Below are 20,929 nucleotides of genomic sequence, written 5' to 3' on the forward strand. Positions count from 1 at the left end.
AGAAGTAGTTGGACCAACTTAAATAAATTACTTCAACTGGTCACACTGAAATAAATTCAGTTTTTTGGAATTAAATTAGCAAGTTCATTTAAAACAACTTAATAAGTCAAATAAATTAAATATTTTTATTATTCTCAAATCAATATTTTGCATCGATCCAACATAAAGTTTTAAGTTGTTTCAACTCTATAATCTGCAAAACCTAAAAGAAAAACCGTGGGTGAGGAGGGAACACTGTGGATATGAGACTCTGATGCACATTAAGATACCACTAAGGGACAGTGTGTCTGTGCTCCATGGCATGGACCAGCTGGCTGTCTGCGCTCCACAGCATAGGCTGCTTGTCCTGGCTGCACTCCCCGGCATTGGCTGCCTGGTTGTGCTCCACAGCAGTGAGGGCTTCATTTAAAATACTCTCTCAGTAATGGTAATTTGAATATAACTGAAGAAAAAGAAGAAAAAACCCAGTTTGTCATTTCTGATCATAATTTCAGCTCATCAACACATCTCATTTATTAACATATAAAATATTTAACATGCTTAAAGGTACATGGTCCATGCTACAGGGCACAGACAGCAAGTCAATGCCATGTGGAGCACAGAGAGCTTGTGCCCTTGGCAGGTTAACATCTGAATGTACAGCGGGGTCTAATATCCACTGCACTCCCTCCTCACTCATGGTTTATTGCAAAAGGTTTATTGCAGTTAAGGCAACACAATACAATTTAGTTCGATGAACATGGGTTAAGTTGTGAACTCTTAGGAAAATTTAGTAAAATCAACTGTGTGTATTTGAGTTACAACAACAAAAGTTATTAATTTGAAATAACTTAAATATAGCATGTACATTAAGATTAAATAAATTATCTAGATCTAGATAAAGATGTTGCTCGCAACTGCTAAAATTAATAAAATTGGGTTAATTCAACAAAACGTTTTTTTTCAGTGTGTGGTGAACACCGCCCGTTCATCTGAGCCAAGATAATCTGACCCTCCAGTTCTCATGAAGCTCAGGGCTCCCTTTCTTATCTCTTAACTTTGTTTTTTTTATCTATCGCTGTAACACGAGACAAGGAAGCGAAAAGAAACAGAAGAAGGAGCTGGATTCTCTCTTTGGCTTTGTGCCTTTAATGAGAGCAGATTTGATATTTTATAGGCCGCCTGCTTTTTGTACATCCTTAGTCCTCACACTGAACTGTTCTTTGTTTTTTAACACAATATTAAAACACTTAAGCATTAAAACAAGCTTGTCTGTGAGTTTTTATTTAATCTGAGGAATATCAGTCTGAAAGTTTAACAACTATGGGAGCCCCGAAGGACAATTTGTGTCAAAAAAAAAAAATAATGTGATAAAATTTTAAGTCTGGTCCAACATGTTTGTCTTCTGTGTTTGTTTCCCCTTGTGTGATAAGTTTATCAGGATCTAAAGTAAACTTTTTATACCAGAACAAAGTCCGTGGCCCAGAAAGAGGACGTGTTTATAACATTATCTGTAAAAGTCACTCTGCACCTTTAAATCTGTAGTTGTACACAATTCAACCATTCTGTGGAAATGTGTGACGAGCAGCTTGTTTCTATTAATATTTACCTTTCCCTATCAATGTTTTGTTTCATGTCTGACTTTTTTGAACTTGTTCACTTCAAAGTTGAATTTTCCAGACTGGAAACTATTATGATGACTCATAGAGATAGCAGCCGTGATGCTTATTTTTTAACCTACATAGATCAGAGACAGGTGCAGAGGAAGTGGAAGAAACCCTGGGTTAAAGTGTGTTCACCTGAGTTAAAAGAAAACATATTTACACACTCGGCTCGAATAAATTAAATTTTAATATTTAGGTTTACATGTGTTTAAAAGGAAATGTAGCACTCTCTGGGCTCATAATGTTTGATCTGTACATTTACGCGCCTATTAGACAAAGTGGGTCATGGTTATTTATTTTTTTAATCTACACCAAGCTTTAGAGCATCCTCTGTGTCAATCCATCGCCCCCAGACACTCACATCTCCAAAGCTAAGTAAATGACTGTATGATACTGATGAAACATAGAGATTAAGTGCATACAGAGAGCTCCACACTGAGAAAAGAAAATGGTTGGACTAACTTCAGTGAAATGCTTCAACTAGTTACACCCCAAAGAATTCAGTTCTTTGACATTAAGTTAATAAGTCAATTAACACAACTGATTAAGTCAAATGTAATTGGCAATTTAGTTTTTTGAATAAACGTTACGCATCAATCCACCCTAGTTTTTCAGTTGTTTTAACTCAATAAATTGAAAAACATTAATGTAAAGATGTTGCATGGTAATGTCTGTCTGCCCATGGCAGGTACCTGCTGTCTGGACTCAAAATAAAATATTAGCTGAGTAGTCTTAATTTAGAGATAACTGAGGAAAAAAAGAAACTACCTGTTTAAAATTTAGTTTTAATATGGGCCAAACTAACAAAGCCCATCAACACATCTCATTTATTATTATATGAAGACACTGAGAGACACTGTAAAAATCATGTATATGTAACATGTATTAAGATTAAATAAATTATCTAGATCTAGATAAAGATATTGCGTGCAACTGCTAAAATTAATAAAATTGGGTTAATTCACAAAACATTTTTTTCAGTGAACTAATAAAAAGAAGTAGTTGGACCAATTTATATGAATTGCTTCAATTGGGCACACCTAAACAAATTAAGTTCTTTGAAATGAAATTAACAAGTTTAATTAACACAACTTAATAGGTCAAATAAACTAAATATTTTAATTCTTCTTAAATCAAAATTTTGGATCAATAAAACTTAAAGTTTTAAGATGTTCTACTCAATAATCTGCAAAACCCAAAAAGACAAACCATGGATGAGGAGGGAACACTGTGGATATGAGACCCTGCTGCACATTAAGATAACACGTGGGGACAATATGCCTGTGCTCCATGGCATGGACCAGCTGGCTGGTTGTCTATGCCCCATGGCATAAGCTGTCTGGCTGCTTGTCCTGGCTGACTGTGCTCCACGGCAGTGAAGGCTCCTATTAAAATACTCTCTCATTAATGGTAATTTAATAAAACTGGAGACAGAACCTAGTTTGTCATTTCTGATCATAATCTCATTTATTAACATATAAACATATAAAACATTAAACATGCTTAAAGGTATAGGGCTCGTAGACCAGTTTGGTGCACCTGCCCTGCGCTTGCCTTCGCCGTGCAGACAGGGCTTGACCGGCGCACTTTGCAAGTTCCCTGCAATGCCAAGAGAGGCGCAGTCAAGGCGCAGAGGAGCGCAGAGGTGCAAATGGCAGAGAGGGAGGAGAAAAGCCGTGGGTGGGTTTAACACAGCCAAGCGCTGTTTTCACCAATCAAATGAGCGCCTCTCCTCGCCTTTAAATGCCCTGCTGCCGAGGCGCAGCGTCTGATTGGTCTGACTGATCCCCAGCACCGCGGAGAGAGTGCTGGTAGCGGAGACGGTCAGAGCCGCTGTTCCTGCAGCAGGATAATGGACAGCGGTGCACATCGGAGGACACGAAGCGCGTCACCGTGTGGGCCAGCTCCCGGGACAGATTTAATCTGTTCCTTAGTCTTTAATAGGAGAACAAAATGAAGAGACAGTTACACAGCTGGCTTATCCATTCAGAATACTTTTGATCCACCTGCACTCCTGGTTTGTCATAGCCAAATAGCAGAACCTTTGGTGATATACTGTATACTCTCCCAGTGTCTCCGCCTCATCCTCCTTACAATAATGTACTCCATCTTTTTAGATCAGGTTAAAAATAAAGACTTAAACAGAGAAATGTGGGAAATCACGGGTAAATCCTGAGTGACATACATTTATTTTGTCTCTTTTTACTTCGTCTTTTCTCTCCCTCTTTTCTTTGAATTAAATGAAATGAGAGAACCAGGTTGAAAGAAACGGGGACGCTATGGTGCTACCTGTGTAATGAACTGTATCCAGGTTTGGATAAAATCCAGGTCTAATGAAGATTGTCCGGCAAGAACAACTACGTGTCACTTTATTCCTCAGTGAGTCTTTATTTTAACACACGCTCATTTCCATGATTTGTGGCAGACTGGTTTGGTGTGGTTCTGAAACAAAGTAAATACAAACAAAGAAGAACTTAGAAATACAATTTACATTTCTCTTTTAGGTACATACAACACACTTGTAAATTAACTTCCATAATAGAAAACAATTATCTCCAAATACAGTTGCCATAAACCAGCATAAAAGGCTCCTAAACAATTCTTAACTTCAATTACAACACAACAAATATCACAACAGTAACAAACCAGTGTCTGCAAGTCCTCTCTGCTGCCAGAGAGAAAAGACTGCACTAATGCTGCCATCTGTTGGCAGAGGTGGGAAAACAGCCTTGACTCTACACGTGTGCTGCTATGTCTGCATCTAATTAAACCGTGCAGCAATGGCAGTGCTGACGGTAAGACTTGCCATTAGCAAATGTGGATATTGAGACATAACAAACAGGTTTCAGTAACATTCCCACCGAATAACAACAAATAACAACCGAAATTTGGAACGTATATGTGTATCCACAGTGAGTGAAACATGATACCACTGTTCTAGGATTCAACTTAACTCGCATGCCTATCAAGTCCCACATATTCTCCCAATCTTCCCGTTCAACTTACTGTAATATGCACGCACACCCAGCTCAGTCCATAACTTTCCAGCAGATAAGGAAAAGTCTCTAGAAGGGCCGCTTATCCGGTAAAGGTCCAGCTCCATTGAAGGCTGCATTAGTCTGGGCGGAGAGGGGGCGAAGAATCCATTTGACTGAGCAGTGATACGTTTAGGCGCACATGAAAGGTAGGACCTCGTTCTACTGATCTCAGTTCAGATTAATGGCCTTTTTTTTTACACAGATATATACTCAGTATCAGATGTTAGGGCTGTTTATTGTTTAATTGTAAGATGTACATCAAACTTCCAGCTGCTGTCAGGTTAACTTTCCATTATGACAAACGGCTTTAATCTGACATCAGATGTGACGGGACAGTTAATATAGATATAAATGTATATGCTGGTTCAGACAGTTACATTAAATAGTGATTGCTGTGATTGTTTATTGCATTAAAATGTGCTTGACACTCTGGAAACCTGCCTCTGAGGCTTTGATGACATGTGCGCCTGTCACCAAATTACAGCTGCGGAGGGTGCGCTCCGCCTTCCGCCGAGAATAGACCAGGTTGGAGCTGGTGAGCTTTCAGCGCACTTTTTTGGCACGAAATTGTCACTGCGCCAACATGAATCTGCTGACACCTCCCCCTGGTGCGCCGTCAACTCCCCCTAGTGCGCCGTCAACTTCCCCTGGCGCGCCGTCACACCCATCTCTGCACAGACAGTCCACCAAATCGTCAAATTGGCAGCGCACGGTGGTGCGCCGCACGAAATTAGCACTGCACAGGCTGCGCCAGGCTTGCGCCCCCTGCGCTGCGCCGCGAAATTAGAGCCCATACCGTCCATGCCATAGGACACAGACAGCAGGCCCTTGTCATGTGAAGCACAGAAAGTCTGTGCTCTTGGCAGGTTGACATCTTAATGTACAGCTGGGTATAATATCCACTGCATTCCCTCCTCACTCACGGTTTGAAATGAATCAATACAATAGGCTGTAAAGTAAACTTTACAAGTAGACGTAAAGTAAACTCAACTGAAGACTATTAGTTATATTTACTAACCTTTTTTATTGCAATTGTTTTCCTAGATCCTTTTAAGTAAGCTTAAATTTTAACATATTACAGTGCAATACAGACCAATTGAAGTAGTAATTTAAGCTGGTCCAACTGTTTCTTTTTCAAGTGCAGCCTGTCAGGTCATGATGCAGCTGAAATTACCTTCGTATCATAATTACCTATTGATTCATATTTTACCCAGAACATAGATCATATGAGATCCATTTTGTCTCAGGGGATGAAATTCTCATGTCTGGAATACAACCAAGTTACACTCAAATTTACAATTTAATTTTACATCTGTAAGAATGCAAAAATACATGAAAAACAATCTCTGTTTAATTTGACTTTTGTAAGAATGCAAAAACACAAAACAATCTATTTTTATCATTGTTAATTGATTTAGGCAGTAAGAGGTTAATAAAATGACTAAAGTCTTTATTTCCCACACACCATGTTTATTCTTTTTTCTTTTGATGCTTAGAACAGATGGAAAGTAAAGACAAAAACAGCTCAAACAATATCTCACTAAAATGAAGACTGGGCTAGAATTAAATTCAGGAAGTGGCATAGGTTTGGTCATATGATGTGGGATGTGGCACCATATGTCCGTCATTCCTTACACTCACTGACCCTTCCCAGCTATCAGCATGTACAATAATCTGCTTTCTGAAGTGCAAGAGATTCTTCACAAAGTTTCCCCACACTCATCCCCTCATTACAGAGTAGAAACACAGGAAAGTTCTGTCATTCTCATAAGAAGTGAGAGATGGTCCATCCAAAGCTTGGGACTTGTGCTCTGAATCGGGGCCAAGCCAAAGTCAGGAACCGGTGCAAAGGTTGTGAGCCAATAGGTTAATCCAAGGAGCTGTGGAGAAAACCTGGGAAGACAATGGAACAAAATGAGTGATAAGCTCCTCTCACTTCCTGACTGAAACTATTGTGGTTATCTGGCCACACTGCAAATCTGAAAGGGTAAATTTATCTCCCTTACTGTTTAATTTAACACTGCTCTGGTGTTTATATGGGAACCACTGAAAAAGTGTTAAATTAACACTTCTCAAAGTGTTAAAATTTTAACGCTATGACAGTGTCACCCAGTCAACTCTCACAATGTAAAGTATTAACACCACCATGGTGTTAAATGGACACTAAGTTGGTGTACATTGTAACTCGAAAGGAGTAAGAAAATTCCACTAAACCACTTGTTATCAGTTAACTTGTTGGTGTCCTTTAATTTTATTTGATATTTTGTTAAAGAGTTCATTAAAGTTGGAGTTTAAGTGTGCAGTTTCTGAGTGTTAACACATATATGTGTGATAAACACCCGAAAACAGACTGAAGTGATAACGAGAACATTTTTTTCTTTCTCTTAAACAATTCCATAAGATGAAATGACAAGAAACAGGCCTCTTAATCAAAACACCCTTGAAACACAAGGGAGGCCATTAATGCTGCCACCACCCCACCCCTCAGTGATTTTTTTTTCATGAACTATTCTTTGATCTGCACTGTTAACCCACAGTTGTTTGCAAAAAAATATTTTAAGTAAGGTTTTTTTTTTTTTTTTTTTTTTAAAGTTTTGTTGGATTACTTTGACTGTTTAAGTGCATTTTACCGTTAGACATTAATTTATGTTGTGACGGCGTTTTGTGACCGTGAGTGAGGAGGGATCACAGTGGATATGAGACCCTGCTGAACATTGTGGGGCTGCACAGGGGCACAGACCCCAAGTCCCAAAAGTGACTATCCCACAGACCAACTGTCTGTTGGCCTCTCTCTCTCTCCTAGCCTCTCTCCACTGCATACCTCTTTATCTCAGGACTCATCTGAACATTTTAGTCTTTATTCTTGTTTTTTTTTTTTCATTGGATGTGCTCCACAGTACATGTCTGACTCAGGTCTTTGGGGTCTAGTACTCACCTGCTGCTTCTGGTCCCACAGTCTGGACAGGGACCCCCATGTGTCAGAATGCCCCTGCCTTGCCACCTTTCAAATCCTTTCTGAAGTTCTGAGTTGGCATGTGTGTAACTGGCATGAACAGCTGCTGCTGTTTGTTTTCAGTGTGGTTCAGTATTTCACTCCCTGTCTAAATGAGCTTGTTAGATTCTTCTCTGGTAGTTTCTGTGAGGTGTTTTTCTCCCACAGGGCGAAAAGTTGAAGAGAGCGGTCTACTGTTTTTTAAGGTGGAATGGCAGACTTAAAGGGATAGTTCGGATTTTTTGACATGAACCTGTATGGCATCCTCATCTAAAGTTATGTACATCAGCACTGTCTTACCCCTGTCAGTGTCCTGAGACCCGAGGTCTGGTGCGGTTTCGGTCCAGACGAAAGTAGTCCGGCAACGTGGCTGGGGTCACGAAAATAAAGCGTTTTTCCTCTCAAAATGAATTGTGTTCAAAAGAGTGATAAATTTGCATCACAAAACTGCAAACCGGAGAAAAGTCAGACTCTGTTATCGATTGGCACTACTTTCTGTTGCGTATCACTGCGCCGCACAGTGCTTCCAGCTGCCCGGCGCGTTGGCGCTGTCATTACAACTTAAAAAAAGATAACAATAACATGTCTGACTATGACCCTGATGAAGATGACATTACATTTAGCACAAAGCCAAGGGGGTATCTTTATGAACCCGAATATACTGATGCTGAAATTCGTCAGATGGAGAACGGGTGGAGAGAGACGATCACAGTCGTGTCGCTCCTGGAGCCACAGCTGGAGACGTGAAGGAGAGAGAGGGTGACAGACATATGGTGGTGCACTTGTCAGAAGTATGAAGTCGTGCCAACTGGACCAAAACCGAACCAGATCTCGGGTCACAGGATGCTGACAGTGGTAAGACAGCGCTGATGTACATAACTTTAGATGAAGATGCGATACAGGTTCATGTCAAAAAATCCGAACTATCCCTTTAAAAAATAGTTCTCTGTAGCTGTTACTGGTGATCTGATGTCAGTGTAAGTCATTGTGCTATGGTTTGTATAGAAGTTTTTCTTCCCATGCCTGATTTATTTTTAAGTTAGCAAAGCTGCTGGCTGAAGGAAAAATGTGTTAACCGCTTTGGGTGAGGCTTAGACTGGGGCTGGAGCTTAGGCTGGGGCTGGAGCTTGATGCGACTAAACATGATGATAAAACCTTTGGACCCTGGTGGCTCAAACTCATGTTGGCGACCAAGAAACGATGCTCCTGTTGGCTGGTTTCAGAGGTCGACTACATCATCATCAAAAACGGCATGGAGAGGACTGACAGGTGCACTGAGGTGCAGCTGGACCTCTCTGGTCAGTTACCCTGGTGCCACCAGCCAATAGCCAAGTAGCAGTAGGCTTACCTAACTGGTCCAGTTCATGGTGATTAAAGCTGGGGCTGGATCTTTATCCATGAAGCTGGCAGAGCGGCAGAGCTTCCAGATTTTCCACATGTCTAAAAGTAAATAAGGAGAAGAAGATGATGCCCAGAGCTCAGGTCCACTGATTGTTTCACTCCCTCTCTGAGTAACTGAGAAGAGGGGTGAGAAAGGGAGCATGAGAAGCTGCTTCCTCCCAGTGTGTAAATCCCAGGTTTACCGGTACGCAGGTCTTGCCCGCCTTTAAGTCACACAGCTTGACTTTGCAGTGCAGGAACATATCACTCTTTCCATCTGGGAACAGGAAGGTGTTGAAGCAGAAGGAGCCAGATGTTCCTTTGCCGTTCCCCTCCATCTTCACTGTGTTGTCTTTGGGGTTTCTACAGCTGCTCACAAAGAGAAGAAAAACACACATCGCATCAGCAAATCAGCAAATCAGCAACACTTTGGTTAAACATGTCTGTTTCATGTCTCACCTCCCGGAGATCAGGAAGTATTTTGGTGCCTTCTCTGGGTCCTTGGTTTTGGTGACCCAGCAGGAGTCAATCACTATGACAACCAGCTTCGGATCCAGTCCTGTAGTCTTTAGCCCCACCCAGACCTGCTGGTTAATTTGCATACTCGTGGCCGGTTTGGAAAGGGCAGGGTCCAAGAAGGTCTGCATGGTTAGCTTGTAGCTCCAAGATCCAGAAGTGATTGTTGCAGCCATAGAGCTACAGAGCACACACACACACACACACACACACATACACACACACACACACACAGATGCTCAATATGTCAGCAGTAATATCAAGAGTATTTTGGCTTTACGTTTGTAAGGAGGCTGGAGACACATCTATCCCCAGCAGGGACCTCTCCTCACCCGGCGGTCACAGTTATCAGCACAATGGAAACTTCTGGTTGAACTTGTTTGCAGGAGAAATCCACTTTCACGATGTCATAACGAATGACCTCTCCAGTATAGTCCTCAGATTTAATGGAGTTCTGGTAGACCACTTCTGTGTCGCCGTTCTGCAGGATCCCAGAGAGTCCAGTGTGATATGTTTACTAATGAATGTTCACTGTTTGAGTGTGAGAGATGACAGCTGTTGGCTGATAAAAGAGCCTTAGATCATGAAGGACAGAACTCACCGTGACTATGGTCCCACATTTCTTGGTGCTGTCAAACCCAAAGGTCACCATGCCGCTGGTCTTATTCAGCACACCCTTGCAAGAGGGGTCATTGAGGTGTAACTTTGTGTAGTCGATGCCTTTTTCCCTCAGGAGACAGTTCACCAAAGAAACTGAGGCTTTGTTCTGGTCGCACTTAGTGGGGCCACCTGAACGTTCAGCAGCACAGACATGGATCATCTTTTAACACTGAATCAACAGGACCTGACAGTCTGACACAGCCCACACAGAGCCGCTGCCCCAGACCACTGGGCCTTACACAGGTCAAAGCTTTGTGTGTGTCACTGTTTTCTCACCCAAAGTTTTTTCAGCTCTGTATGTTTGTACTGCAAGCGGTCGGCAGAGACAAGTCCAGCTACCTGTGTACTCCTTCTGACCACAGAACTCATTGGAGCTGCAGGAGGTGCCCTGACAGAGGGCTTTAGGGGTGGCAGCTGAGAGAGAGAAAAAGACACGTCAGGGACAATTTGACGGCATCTTGAGAAGCACACAAAGAGGCACCAACTCCAAAACCTCTGGAGGACTTCAGAGAAAGTGTTCACAGGCTCGACCTGGTTGGTGCTCATTGTTCAGAGTGAGGAGCAGTTAATGAGATAGATACTTTATTTCTAACAAACCGTGCTGGGACAGTCAAAGTAAAATACAGACAACAGACAAAACCTTTGGACTGCATTCCTCCCATCAAACCAACCCGGCTCCCTGCAGACCTCACTGAAGGACTCTACGTGAAGTCAAATACACCTGTATTTAAATGTTTGACACCTTTATCCCATGTTTGGACCTCTCAGAATCCAGAGCACTTCTAGAGATGTTGTGTTGTTTTCTGATGAAGCAGCAGGGCCCTGTTCTAAGAAGCAGGATTACTACCTAGCAAGGTAGCTTTGAGGATGGGTTCCGGATTCCCTGTTCTACGACACGGGATCACTCCTCAGCGAGGCGAGTCTCCATGGCAACACATGCTGAACGGCTAACCTGCTCCGGGGCAGGTTAGGTTCCAGATTGAACTCGCGGACTACTCGCCCACTGACCAATGAGCCCTCACGAAAAAATGGCTCGTCTGTTCTTAGAGGATCCCGTGGACATCGGAGCCCGACCCACTCTCTTTTGCGGATGACCACCTTTATGAAAGGTACTGGTTTTCCAGGGAGGGGTTGGTAGTACATGACACTTTCTACAGGTAGTTAGAAGGAATGAAGAACTCTCATTGCCGTAATAAGATCTTCAATGCCAACACTTCTGTTCCATGACAATATTTTATTGCCCGTATTAAAATTGTGACAGGAATTCATGTAGGGCTCATGTGGGCTACATATCACACAAAAATGTAAACACGATAGGAATAAACAAATGAATAAATTCATCTAAGAAATAAATTAGGTATATTGCATGTTACAGTAAAAGTGCATGGTGAACAGTATTTCAGGATGATAATGGCACAAATGATTTTTTTTTTGCACTACACTTACGCATTTCGACTGTCAGTAATTTTCTACCAGCCCTCCTTTCGTGCTTTAGCAGCGGCGATGGTGTTGCTTTTAACGTTAATTACATGTTTCACCTCGTCATACTTCCTCATGATCACCTCCTGCTCCTCCTGTGTGAAGTATGCGGTCCTTCTCTCTCTGGCCTGCTCTGACGCTCCAGACTGCTCCATGTTTGCGATTGGTCAGATGCAGCAGGCTCCGCCTTATATGCGTGCATGCGCTCATTGCCTAGCTGGATCCACTTATGAGGTTGATAACCAGCGTCGTGAAACCGTGCCGCGAGACCGCCAGCTACCGCGCTCAGTTCAGCGAGGTAGCTCCAAGGCTATCTCGCTAGACTGAACTTGCTTCATAGAACAGGGCCCTGGTGTTTGAGAGATGTGTTTTATTTGGTGAGGCTGAAAGAGGTGTATAGAGGTGATGTCCTCAGTGAACTGTAACAACATGTCAAAGTCTGCTCGGGACCTAAAGCTACTCAGGTTTGCTCTTACGGCATTTGGAGTTTGAGCGCCAGCCGTCCACTTTCTTTGTGGTCATAACTTCGCAGGCTCTGGCGTATGTTTCCAGGAACTGACACAGCAGGTTGTCTACTGAAGGATATGCACACAAAGTGTCTTTACAGACTTTCACGTAAGGGTCTGGACGGACGGCAGCGAAGCACGCGGTGAAGGGGTCTTTTTTCAGGACACCACAACTGGAGAGAAGAGGCAGAGTCAGGGCTGGGTTCAGCTCTCCAACAGGAATTGATAATCTAAAATCTCTGCTCACCTTTCAGTCACCTTTGTGCAGTCGATGGATTTGTCTGCATCTTCTTTATATTTTATACCACAGCTAGGGGACGACAAATAACATCAGATCAGGGTTGATCTGCAACTTCTTCATATCAACACACAGACTTTTGCCAGGCTGGTCCAGAGAGAAGAGGAGATCAGGGTCTCACCTGTTTTTAGTATTAATTGGAGTTGCGGTGGCTTTGCCACACATGCCCCCTATGCGAAAGGAAGTTGTAGGCTGCCCTGGACACGGTGAAAAACATTAATCAGATGAGTTTAACACTGTTAAAGATCCCCATTTATTCCTTCAAATGACTTTGGAGTGAGGTTTGTGTCTTTGTCCCTGGACCCTCTCATGCTCACACACGTCAGCAGCGACTAACCAAAAACTTTTTTAGCAAATTTGCCCGACTGTCCCTCTAAACTCTGATCTCTCCTTCATGTTTGTACCTGTGATCATAATCTGTGCCGTGTAGCCATCAAAGAAGATGTCGACAGTGAGACCCTTTTCAGTATAGCTGACCAGAAGTCCTCTTTCTGTTTTAGAGACTTTAAGGCCGTCAATGTCCTTCGGTGTACCTGTTAAGGACTCTTCGGTTCCTTTGTTCTGCACAGAGGAGAAAAAAAACTTGGCTGCTCTCTCTGGAGGATTTCTCTGAACATTTCTGACTGTGAAGTAGTGAAGGCAGCAGGTAAAGAAAGGAACTGCAGGTAGCTTACCTTGAATCTCCCACCCTGCTCCAGCTCATATGTCTTATCATCAAGGACTATGAACACACTGCGCAAAAAGCTTGTGTCTTTTCGGCGACGATCCATGTATTCTCCACGAACTGAAAAACTGCTGAGTGTCGAGGAACTAAACAGAAGGTAGATACAACGATCCTTGATTGTGTTTGTTTGGCTATAGACATCAATAACAGAGGGCCCGGTGAAGGTGCAGATGGATCTTTGCTGACAGGAGCTGATGGATGAGGGAGAGAAACAGAAAGAGGCCGTCAAACAACAGCAACGTGTGAGGTGGATAAGCTAAGCCAGCAGCAGGAGAGCAAAACCCTGGAGCTCCTGGACTGTCCACGAGGGCTCTCTGAAGGAGGAAGTTAGTCCCCATAGAAATTATATGAGCTAGGGAGTGCCGCTCAGCTTGGCCTGAGCTCTACCAAGTGGTTCAGATCATCTAACAGCATCCTACCCAAACACTGAGGTTTGAAAACAACTTCTGCAGCACAAAACCAAAAGAGGAGGCTGAGGCTGAACGTCATGGCTGCTGTTTCTCTTTCTACTGCTACATCTGACTCTTCTGGCTCTTCTGGCTCTCCACCTTCAGCTGTTGTCATGTTTAGGAGGCGTGGCTTTAGAGTGAGGTCAGAGAGGAAGGAGCCTTGATCTTTTCTGTCGTTTTCAAAAAAAAGGCTGATTTTAAACCACCTCCTGTCCCATCATTTTACTGGTTTGGTCTAAAGTGTAGTTTGGGGAAAAGGGTAAAATCTGCAGTATGCCAAAAAGTCATTTCCTGCCAGGTGGCCCAGTTTAGGAGCATTACCACCACCTGCTGGCCTGAATCAGAATCACAGCTTCAAAACCACAACACTGATGTCAGGTGGTCTATTAAAATGCAGGTGATTCTTGTCAAGAAAGAGGAGATTTCCTTGCACAGCTTTACTTCTACGCTATCTGAATAGCGAGGACACATATTTACCCTTTGAAGCAGACCTCATTTTTGCTACAGGACTCTTCCTTAAGTTCAGTAACTGAGCAGACCCCTGTCTTACAGTCTCCCAAGTCCACTTTTTGTCCATTCAAAACGATCTTCCCCTCTGGTGACAGAAAGTAAACATAAGTGTAAGAAGTCATTGTTCACTCACCACTTTACCCTCTTCATCTTGACAAACAGAAGAGGAACATGGTATTAAAAAGTTGCTCACCTTTGGTTCTGCATGAGTAAAGATTTAAAGTCATTCCACTCTTGAATGCACCTTTCTTTGCTAGTCCAATTTCTGCGGCTAAAACTTCATATCCCTGGACAGCAACATAGAGAGCATGGTTAGAGTCCAAGAGTGGCGTATGTCACCATCAGTGTTGGGAAAGTTACTTTAAAAAAGTAGTGTTTGCTTGTTACACATTACTTCTTGAAAAGTATTCTCTTACTTTACATAGTAACCCTCTGTGGAGGGAAACTTTTTACATTACCAGTTACTTTTATGTTACTTTAATGGTGCTGGACTTTGGGCAGAACCTCATCTCATTTCCTAAATGTCTATAGGTGTACATAGAGTTCTACTATGGAGCACATAGCAGGTTATTCTTTTTTTATTTTGAAAAATGCCACAGAGTACTTGACAAGAAAAACAACAATGCCATGATGACTGACTGCTCTCTGCATGCTATTGTGAGTACCAGCCTCAGTGTGGGATGAGAGCCAGTGACTATGGCACATGTGCACGGCTGAGGCAGTGTTGCTGTCAAACCGGTCCCTGGGAAAAGTAATGTTGTGCCCAACTGAAAAAGCAACTATGTTTCATTACTATATTTTTAACAGTAACACCTTACACTGCTTTTTACCCAAAAAAAAACAGTTCTTTTACTTTAACTTGTTACATCCAACACTGGTCACCATACCTCATGAAACCAGCCCCCATGAGACTATCACACCTTTCTAAGTAGGACCATCATATCTGTTAAATAATGAAGAGCACCTGCAAGAGTTTAGCTTTTCTGATCTGGTTGGAGGAACTTTTTAACGTCTCCAGAGGAAGGAGTCATTGCCTCTGACCAGCATCTCTTTGTGGGTCTGATGGCTGTGTCTCTCACCACAATACCTTAGGTTTGGGGTTAACGGTTAACAAATTTTTTGTTTTGGGTTAAGGTATAACTCTTAAGAGCTCTGGAATTAGGGTTAAGGGATAACTGTTAAGGGCTCTGGGATTAGGGTTAAGGGATAACTGTTAAGGGCTCTGGGATTAGGGTTAAGGGAAAACTGTTAAGGGCTCTGGGATTAGGGTTAGAGGAAAACTGTTAAGGACTCTGGGTTTAGGGTGAAAGGATTAGTGTTTAGGGTTCAGGGTTTAGGAGAAAGGATCTAGGGTTCAGGTATTTGGGTTAGGGATAAGTGTTTGAGGCTCAGGGTTTAGGGTTGAGGGAAAAGTGTTCACTCACGGTCACAAAACGCCATCACAACATAAATTAATGTTGATTAACATCATTGTGGTGTTATTACTTTACATTGTGAGAGTTGAGAGGTTGACACTGTCATAGTGTTAAACTTCTTACGCTTTGAAAAGTGTTCGATTAACACTTTAAAGAGTGTTAATTGAACACTTTTTCAGTGGCTCCCATATAAACGTCAGAGCAGTGTTAAACTCAACTCCCAGGGAGTTAAATTATGCCATTTCAAATTTGCAGTGAACAGTCAGTGGGGAGGAAACTGCATTTATAGACTACCTTGTGTTACAGAAGTTTTTGGATGACAGTGTGTGTCCTTTCACATTTCTTCCGTAAATTGTTGAAGAGAAAAATAGATGTTCTCAGTATCACTTTAATCTGTCTTTGGTGATTATCATAGTGGTACCAATGGAAGAAAAATGTATACCAACTGAGTGTCAATGTAACACCATTGTGATGTTATTTTACATTGTGAGAGTTTGCTGGGTGACACAGTCATAGTGTTACACTTTTAACACTTGGAAAAGTGTTAATTTAACACTTTCAGTGGTTCCCATATAAACCCCAGAGCAGTGTTAAATTTAACTCTTAGGTATTTAAATTTACCCTTTCAGATTTGCAGTGTATGGTTTAGGGTTTTGGGTTAAGGGTTAAGTGTTTAGGGCTCAGGGTTTAGTTTTAAGGTATTAGTTTTAGGTTTATAATCCAATTCGCGTAACAAACCCAGACTGTAGAAGCAGTTTCCAATCCAATCCAATCCAATCCATTTTTATTTATATAGCACATTTTACCAACACAAGGTCCCCAAAGTGCTGCACAGAGTAATAGCACTGATAAAAACAGTCAACCAACATCAATACAAAAGAATTGAATGATAAATACTAATATATATTAAAAAATTAAAAAAAGAATTAAAAACATAATTAAAACAAATAAATAAAAAATAAAAACAGTCAGAGGACCACACAATTTCATGCCGGGTTAAACGCAAGTGAATAAAAATGTGTTTTTAAACGAGACTTAAAAGCGTCAACAGAGGGCGCCATTCTGATGTGTGGTGGAAGATTATTCCACAGCTTGGGTCCGACAACAGGAAATGCTCGGTCGCCCCGACTTTTAAGCCTTGTCTTAGGAACGACAAGCTGGAGCTGGCTCTCAGACCTCAGCGAGCGCACGTCGTTGTAAAGTGCAATGAGGTCTGAGATGTACGCGGGTGCCAGTCCATGCAGGGCCTTAAAAACAAACAATAAAATCTTAAAATCAACTCTAAAATGAACAGGGAGCCAGTGCAGTGAAGATAAAATTGGCGTGATGTGTTCTCTATGTCGTGTGCCGGTTAAAAGACGAGCAGCAGAGTTTTGGACTAGCTGTAAGCGTGCCAGGTTCGCTTGACTAATACCCGTGTACAATGCATTACAGTAGTCAAGACGTGTAGAGATAAAAGCATGAGTCACTCGCTCCAAATCATTAAAAGACAAAACTGGTTTTAAACGAGATAAAAGCCGAAGATGATAAAAACTGGATTCAACCACGGTATTTATCTGCTTATCAAGTTTAAAATCTCCATCAACAATGACGCCAAGGCTGGTGGCTGTAGATTTATGAAACTCTTGAAGAGAACACAAATCAGAATTGAAAACAAAAGAAGAGTTGGGTTTAAAAATGACAATTTCTGTCTTGGATTCATTTAATTTTAAAAAATTTATAGCCAACCAAACCTTGACGTCATGCAAGCAGTTTAGTAGGGGTGCCAGGGGGCTGTTTTTCTTCAGCGGGACATAAATTTGTGAGTCGTCTGCATAAAAATGGTACGACACACCATGTTTTTTAAAAATCTGTCCTAAAGGCAAACGGTATAAAGAAAACAAGATAGGTCCAAGAATAGATCCTTGGGGTACTCCACAACGTGGTCTGTGAGGAAATGGAGTCCCCAACCTTAACACAATAGGACCGATCTGACAGATATGACCTGAACCAATCCAATGCTGTCCCCCTGACACCCACACTATGCTCTAAGCGAGATAAAAGAATTGTGTGGTCCACAGTGTCAAATGCAGCTGTCAGATCTAAAAGCAAAAGAACACCTGCAGCCCCAGAATCAGTTATTAAAAGCAAATCATTAAAAATCCTTAAAAGTGCTGTCTCTGTGCTATGAAAAGATTTATAGCCAGACTGAAACATATCCATGACATTGTGTTGTTGCAAAAAAGACTGCAATTGTAAAAACACAGTTTTTTCAAGAATCTTAGACAAAAAAGGAAGTTTTGATATAGGTCTATAATTCGCCAAATGCTGTTTATCTAAGTTTGGCTTTTTTTAAGATGGGTTCTACCACAGCTCTCTTACAAAAGGTGGGTACAAAACCATTGAGAAGACTGCTATTGACAATATCCAGGACATTATGCCCAATAGTTTCCCAGACTTCTTTAAAAAGGCGCGTGGGAATACAGTCTGAAGGACAAGAAGAAGTCTTCAACTGCCTAACAATTTAAGAGAGGGCTGAAAATGAGACTGTCCCAAAGTTTGTGAAGAGAGCCACAGGGTTGAACTCTATGCTCAAATCTGAAGATGGATGCATAATATTTACCCGAACAGAGTCAACTTTAGATCTGAAAAAATTCAGAAAGTCTTCACAGACCCTGGGTGAAGGCTCCAAGGAGGTAGATTGGACAGGATTTATAATTGAAGATATTGTATTAAAAAGTATCCGGGGCTTGTGGACATTTTGAGCAATAATATCAGATAAATATTTAGATTTTTCAGCTTTAACAATTTTCTGATACCTCCTCCACTGCTCCTTAAGATAATCCAGTGAAACTACAAGCCTATCTTTTCTCCATTTTCTTTCTGCGTGTCTGCACTCTGTTCTTGCTGCTCTGGTAATATCATTTTTTGTATCAGTTTGTAAACATCCATTCCTTTAACTTACCACTAAGGGCCCATCACCCGTCATCACTACACCAGAAATGGTTTGGGCAGTCAATAAATCCACTTGCACCTAGAAAGGCAAACAGGCAGTTTCAGGAAGTGGTCTGTAAGTGTTTAAACTATTAATTTCATCAAAGCCTGGAATAATTCATGACCAGAGAATTACTTACAGAAACTGAACTGGATGAAACCCTGAATGATGTTAAGTCAGTCAGTGAAGGAACTGTTTTTAAAATATCTTTTAAAGAGTTTTGGAAACGCTTTACGGCTTGAGAGCTCAAAACAGTACGCTCAAGTCGCCTGGTTCCAGCTATTGTCAGTATTATGCAGCTGGGATTAGCATCCTTCTCATAGTATGCACCGAAACAGAAGGTGACCTTATCCGCCAGGAAGCTCACCTGAAGACATCAAGGAGACAAGGTTCAAATAAAACACATTCTGTCCATCAGTCTCTCTCTCTCTCACACACACACACACACACACACACACACACACACACACACACACACACACACACACGTCTAAAAAAATCGGATCATACTCACGTAAATTGTATCGTAGCTTTTTCCATAGAAGATAAATTTGGTGGGAATCGTACGCTTCAAGAGCAGAGCTGAGGTCAGTGAGATGACTGCAAACACACACACACACACATATACACACAAACACACAAACACACACACACACACAATAAAGTTTTCATTGTATTTACTTTTTTTTGTTTGTTTTTTTGTTTGTGTGTGTGTGTGTGTGTGTGTGTGTGTGTGTGTGTGTGTGTGTGTGTGCACGACAGATTTGAAAGGGTAAATTTAACTCTTTGGGAGTTGAATTTAACACTACTCTGATGTTTATATGGGAACCACAGAAAAGGTGTTTAATTAACACTCTTTAAAGTGTTAATTTAACACTTTTCAAAGTGTTAAAAGTTTCCACTATGACAGTGTCTACCAGTCAACTCTCACAATGTTAAGTATTAACACCACAATGGTGTTAAATGGACACTAAGCTGGTGTACATTGGTCTTCCATCAGTAACTCTATCGGAGTAAGAAAATTCCACTAAACCACTTGTTATCAGTTAACACTTGTTGGTGTCCTTTGATTTTAGCTGAAATTTGTTAAAGAGTTAATTAAAGTTGGAGTTTAAGTGTGCAGTTTCTGAGTGTTGTGATGGAGGAAGGAGATTCCTGGCCGGGGTGCTCATCAGACTGGATGACTGACACCTGGCTACATGTGGGTGTGGTCACTGAGGCTGAGCAGAAATGCTCAGCATAAGTGCAGCCACACGCTCTCTGCTTTTTGCTCCTAAGAAGATCCCATGTGTGTGGGGAAATAATTTGTGTTTTGGATTTGTGTGGTCTGGTGAGAGGAGTAAGATTTTGAGAAGATTGTTAAATAAAACCCTCTTTTGACTTATCCAAGTTTTTGTATTGCTTGCTTGTACGTGACAGATTGCAAACAACTTAAACAGTAAGGTTTATTAAAATTAAAAAAAAAAGTTTTGTTGGATTACTTTGACTGTTTTACTGTTAGACATTAACTTATGTTGTGATGGCATTTTGTGACCGTGAGTGAGGAGGGAACACAGTGGATATAAGACCCTGCTGAACGTTGAGTGGCTGCTTAGAGGCACAGACCCCAAGTCCCGAAAGAGACTATCTGACAGACCAACTGTCTGTGCTCTGCACATTGCACAGACAAGATGACTGTGCTACATGACATGGATTGGCTGTCTGTGCTCTGTTTGACATTGTGGAGCCTTTTCAGTGAACTTTGAATTAACATAACAGACTGTAATGTTTTTTGTTTTTTAAGTTTGGTTACAGAAAATATTCAATTAAAAAGTCTTAAAATTTAGGTTGTTGAGTTGGATTTATACAAGGTGATGTTTTCAAATGAATCAAGTTACTGAGCACATGAGACTTAAACCAATGATGTTAGCCCAGCATAAAACAGTTATTAAAACACACACATACACACACACACACACACATACACACACACACACACACACACACACACACACACACACACACACACACACACACACACACACACACACACACACACACACACACACACAAAGGGAGTCTTACCTCCCAGCCCTGTCAGAGCTGACAGCAGCACTAGGAGGCGGTTCATGGTGGAGGTCTGACAGCTCCTGGATCGGCAGAGTAACAGGTGTGTTACTGAAACTTTCTTCTCTCACTCAGTCCTCTCCAAGTCCTTCAATGAACTCCATCACCAGACCGAGTTGGACCCCGTCACAGACCCCCACCACAGACCCTTACCACAGACCCTTACCACAGACCCTTACCACAGACCCTTACAGCAGACCCTTACCACAGATCCCACCACAGCCCATCCACAGACCCAT

The 20,929-nt window shown here is 41.8% G+C and overlaps 2 protein-coding genes and 1 long non-coding RNA gene across 3 annotated transcripts in view; 1 reads left to right on the top strand and 2 right to left on the bottom strand.

Moving 5' to 3' along the window:
- The window catches only part of LOC141784460 (uncharacterized), a 37,280-nt gene extending 28,271 nt beyond the window's left edge, over positions 1 to 9,009 (top strand). Inside the window, exons 15-16 of the mRNA XM_074662300.1 lie at positions 8,355 to 8,457; positions 8,769 to 9,009. Of these exons, the coding sequence (XP_074518401.1) occupies positions 8,355 to 8,457; positions 8,769 to 9,009 (344 nt within the window). The remainder of the gene's footprint in view (positions 1 to 8,354; positions 8,458 to 8,768) is intronic.
- Positions 6,439 to 14,317, bottom strand: LOC141784461 (alpha-tectorin-like). Its single transcript, XM_074662301.1, has 13 exons — positions 14,163 to 14,317; positions 13,187 to 13,427; positions 12,917 to 13,073; positions 12,634 to 12,709; positions 12,462 to 12,539; positions 12,185 to 12,387; positions 10,506 to 10,643; positions 10,171 to 10,358; positions 9,902 to 10,050; positions 9,513 to 9,749; positions 9,257 to 9,422; positions 9,022 to 9,113; positions 6,439 to 6,574 (listed from the first exon to the last, which is right to left on the bottom strand). Exons 1-12 carry the CDS (start codon positions 14,315 to 14,317, stop codon positions 9,045 to 9,047), a joined length of 1,857 nt encoding a protein of 618 aa, XP_074518402.1. The 3' UTR covers positions 6,439 to 6,574; positions 9,022 to 9,044.
- Positions 14,318 to 14,388: 71 nt separating this feature from the next.
- LOC141811181 (uncharacterized) lies at positions 14,389 to 18,757 on the bottom strand. Its single transcript, XR_012600155.1, has 3 exons — positions 18,724 to 18,757; positions 18,555 to 18,623; positions 14,389 to 14,482 (listed from the first exon to the last, which is right to left on the bottom strand). It is a non-coding gene; the product is annotated as an uncharacterized LOC141811181 (long non-coding RNA).
- Positions 18,758 to 20,929: the final 2,172 nt, after the last annotated feature.

Source organism: Halichoeres trimaculatus, unplaced genomic scaffold, assembly GCF_033239565.1.
Source record: "Halichoeres trimaculatus isolate MK-OKI-2021-1 unplaced genomic scaffold, fHalTri1.1 fHalTri1_scaffold_22, whole genome shotgun sequence".
NCBI classification, from domain to species: domain Eukaryota; kingdom Metazoa; phylum Chordata; class Actinopteri; order Labriformes; family Labridae; genus Halichoeres; species Halichoeres trimaculatus.